The sequence below is a fragment of the Vicia villosa genome, unplaced genomic scaffold, assembly GCF_029867415.1.
Source record: "Vicia villosa cultivar HV-30 ecotype Madison, WI unplaced genomic scaffold, Vvil1.0 ctg.001205F_1_1, whole genome shotgun sequence".
NCBI lineage: Eukaryota > Viridiplantae > Streptophyta > Magnoliopsida > Fabales > Fabaceae > Vicia > Vicia villosa.
Window position 1 is genome coordinate 173,184 of NW_026705535.1, and position 2,426 is coordinate 175,609.

Below are 2,426 nucleotides of genomic sequence, written 5' to 3' on the forward strand. Positions count from 1 at the left end.
TCATTATATGGCCTGAAGCAAGCTCCTAGAGCTTGGTATGAAAGATTAAGTTCTTTCCTTCTGGATAATGGTTTCACTAGAGGACAAGTGGATACAACTCTCTTTTGTAAAACCTTTAAAAAGGATATTTTAATTTGTCAAATATATGTTGATGATATTATATTTGGAACATCTAATGCTACACTTGGAAAGGAGTTTGCTAATTCTATGCAGGCAGAGTTTGAAATGAGCATGATGGGAGAACTCAAGTATTTCCTTGGGATCCAGATCAATCAAACTTTTGTAGGAACTTATGTTCATTAAACCAAGTAAGTGAAAGAACTTCTGAAGAAGTTTAATCTTTTAGAAAGCAAAGAAGCAAAGACCTCCTATGCATCCAACGTGTGTATTATGTAAGGATGAGGTAAGTAAGAAGGTAGATCAGAAGCTCTATAGAGGTATGATTGGATCTCTTCTATATCTTAATGCTTCTAGACCTGATATTTTATTCGGTGTATGCCTGTGTGCTAGATTCCAATCAGATCCTAGAGAATCTTACTTAACTGCTGTTAAGAGAATTCTGAGGTATATGAAAGGTACTACTAATGTTGGTTTAGTCTATAGAAGATCTGAAGAATACAACTTAGTAGGATATTGTGATGCTGATTACGCTGGAGATAGAGTTGAAAGGAAAAGTACTTTTGGAAGCTGTCAATTTCTAGGAAGTCATCTGATCTCTTGGTACAGCAAGAAGCAAGCAACAATTGCCCTCTCTAAAATAGAAGCAGAATATGTTGCTGCTGCTGGATGTAATACGCAGATGCTCTGGATGAAGAGTCAGTTAGAAGATTATCAGATATATGAGAGTAATATTCCTATATTCTGTGATAATACTTCTGCTATTTGTTTATCTAAGAATCCTATCTTACATTCCAAAGCTAAACATATTGAGATTAAACATCACTTCATTAGGGACTATGTTCACAAGGGTGTTATTTCTCTAAACTTTGTGGATACAGAACATCAGTGGGCTGATATGTTCACAAAACCCCTTGCTAAAGATATGTTTAAATTGATTCTGAAGAATATCAATATGGATTTATGCCCAGAATGAAAGGATGAGAAGATTTGATATATGGATTAGATTTGAAATGCTTATTTACTTTTGTATCAGATATTCTGGATTTATTGATCATTTAGATATTCTGATTCTGTTATTGCTAACGTTTCATATGTCTAAGAAGATTCAGAATTTCTTTTAAAGTAAAACAGCTGTCACCAGCTATTCCAGATGATGAACACGTGTTCATTCTAAAGGGACAAGCATGCTTGCAGTTGATGAGACGCCGCCCTAGGTAACTGTGAAAATCATTTCAAATCTCACATTTTCTCCTAACGTCACTCAACATTAAATGCATTTGATTCTCTGCGTTCTGTAACTGTTCATTCTCAGAATTTAATTGCATTTTGTTTCAAATCCGTGCCTATTTTAACATTGTTCATAATCATTTTCATCTTTTCACGCATTCTTCATTCATATTGTTTATGCATTTCTTCCTCTTTTTCTCTCTATTCAAAAACCCTAAACCGAAATCCAGTAATCTCAGAAGTGCATCAATGGCTTCCCCTTCAATGCAAAATGTTGGTTCATCCTCTCAACAACAACTTCAAGATCAACAAGAGCAACAACTTGTTCCCCAGAAAACTTGTTTGATTCTGTTGGAACTGTTAGAAGTTATTTGCGAGTTGATGGTGGATTTTGAAAATCTGGAAAAGCATGATATTCATCTTACAAAGAACATGGTCTTTCAAGGATGGGGAGACTTATTCTATGGTTTGTGTGGACCAGTCTACCCAGATTTAGTGAAGGAGTTATGGGTTTATGCAACTGTAATGCCTAAAGCCATTCTCTCTATAGTTCACGGTGAACTCTTCTCCATCACAGAAAATCTTCTAAAGAAGTTGTTTGGTTTGGAAAACGCTGAAGGTGTTACTGAAGCAACTCCTGGAAGAACTGATTGGGATGCTGTATATGCAGAAATCTTTCACAATGGAAAGAAGCCTAAGGAAGTTAAGGATCTGACAACTCCTTACAAGATATTGGCTAAGATTCTTCTGGGTTGCATCTACCACATAAAATCTACAGTTTCTTCAAACTATGTTAACAAGGATCAACAATAAATTATGTATTGTATTGTCAAACAAATAAAAGTAGATCTTCCCTACATCATCTTCAATCACATGTGGCACGCTGTGAATGATTCTAGAGAAGAAAACAGACTGAAGTATCCAAACAGCAAGAGTAACATTATTCCTTTTGGGAGAATAATTACAGATCTTCTGGTTCAAACCAAGATAGTTGAAGATCTGGAGAATGCTGGCATTGTCAAAGATCCTTACACCATTATTGGAAGTACCATGAATGTTCATACTCTGAAGAAAATGAG

General features: G+C 35.4%; 1 protein-coding gene across 1 annotated transcript; it reads left to right on the forward strand.

The window, feature by feature from the left end:
• The first annotated feature begins 1,596 nt into the window (after positions 1 to 1,596).
• LOC131634008 (uncharacterized) lies at positions 1,597 to 2,160 on the forward strand. The gene has a single exon (XM_058904674.1). The coding sequence runs from the start codon at positions 1,597 to 1,599 to the stop codon at positions 2,158 to 2,160; it is 564 nt and encodes a 187-aa protein (XP_058760657.1).
• Positions 2,161 to 2,426: the final 266 nt, after the last annotated feature.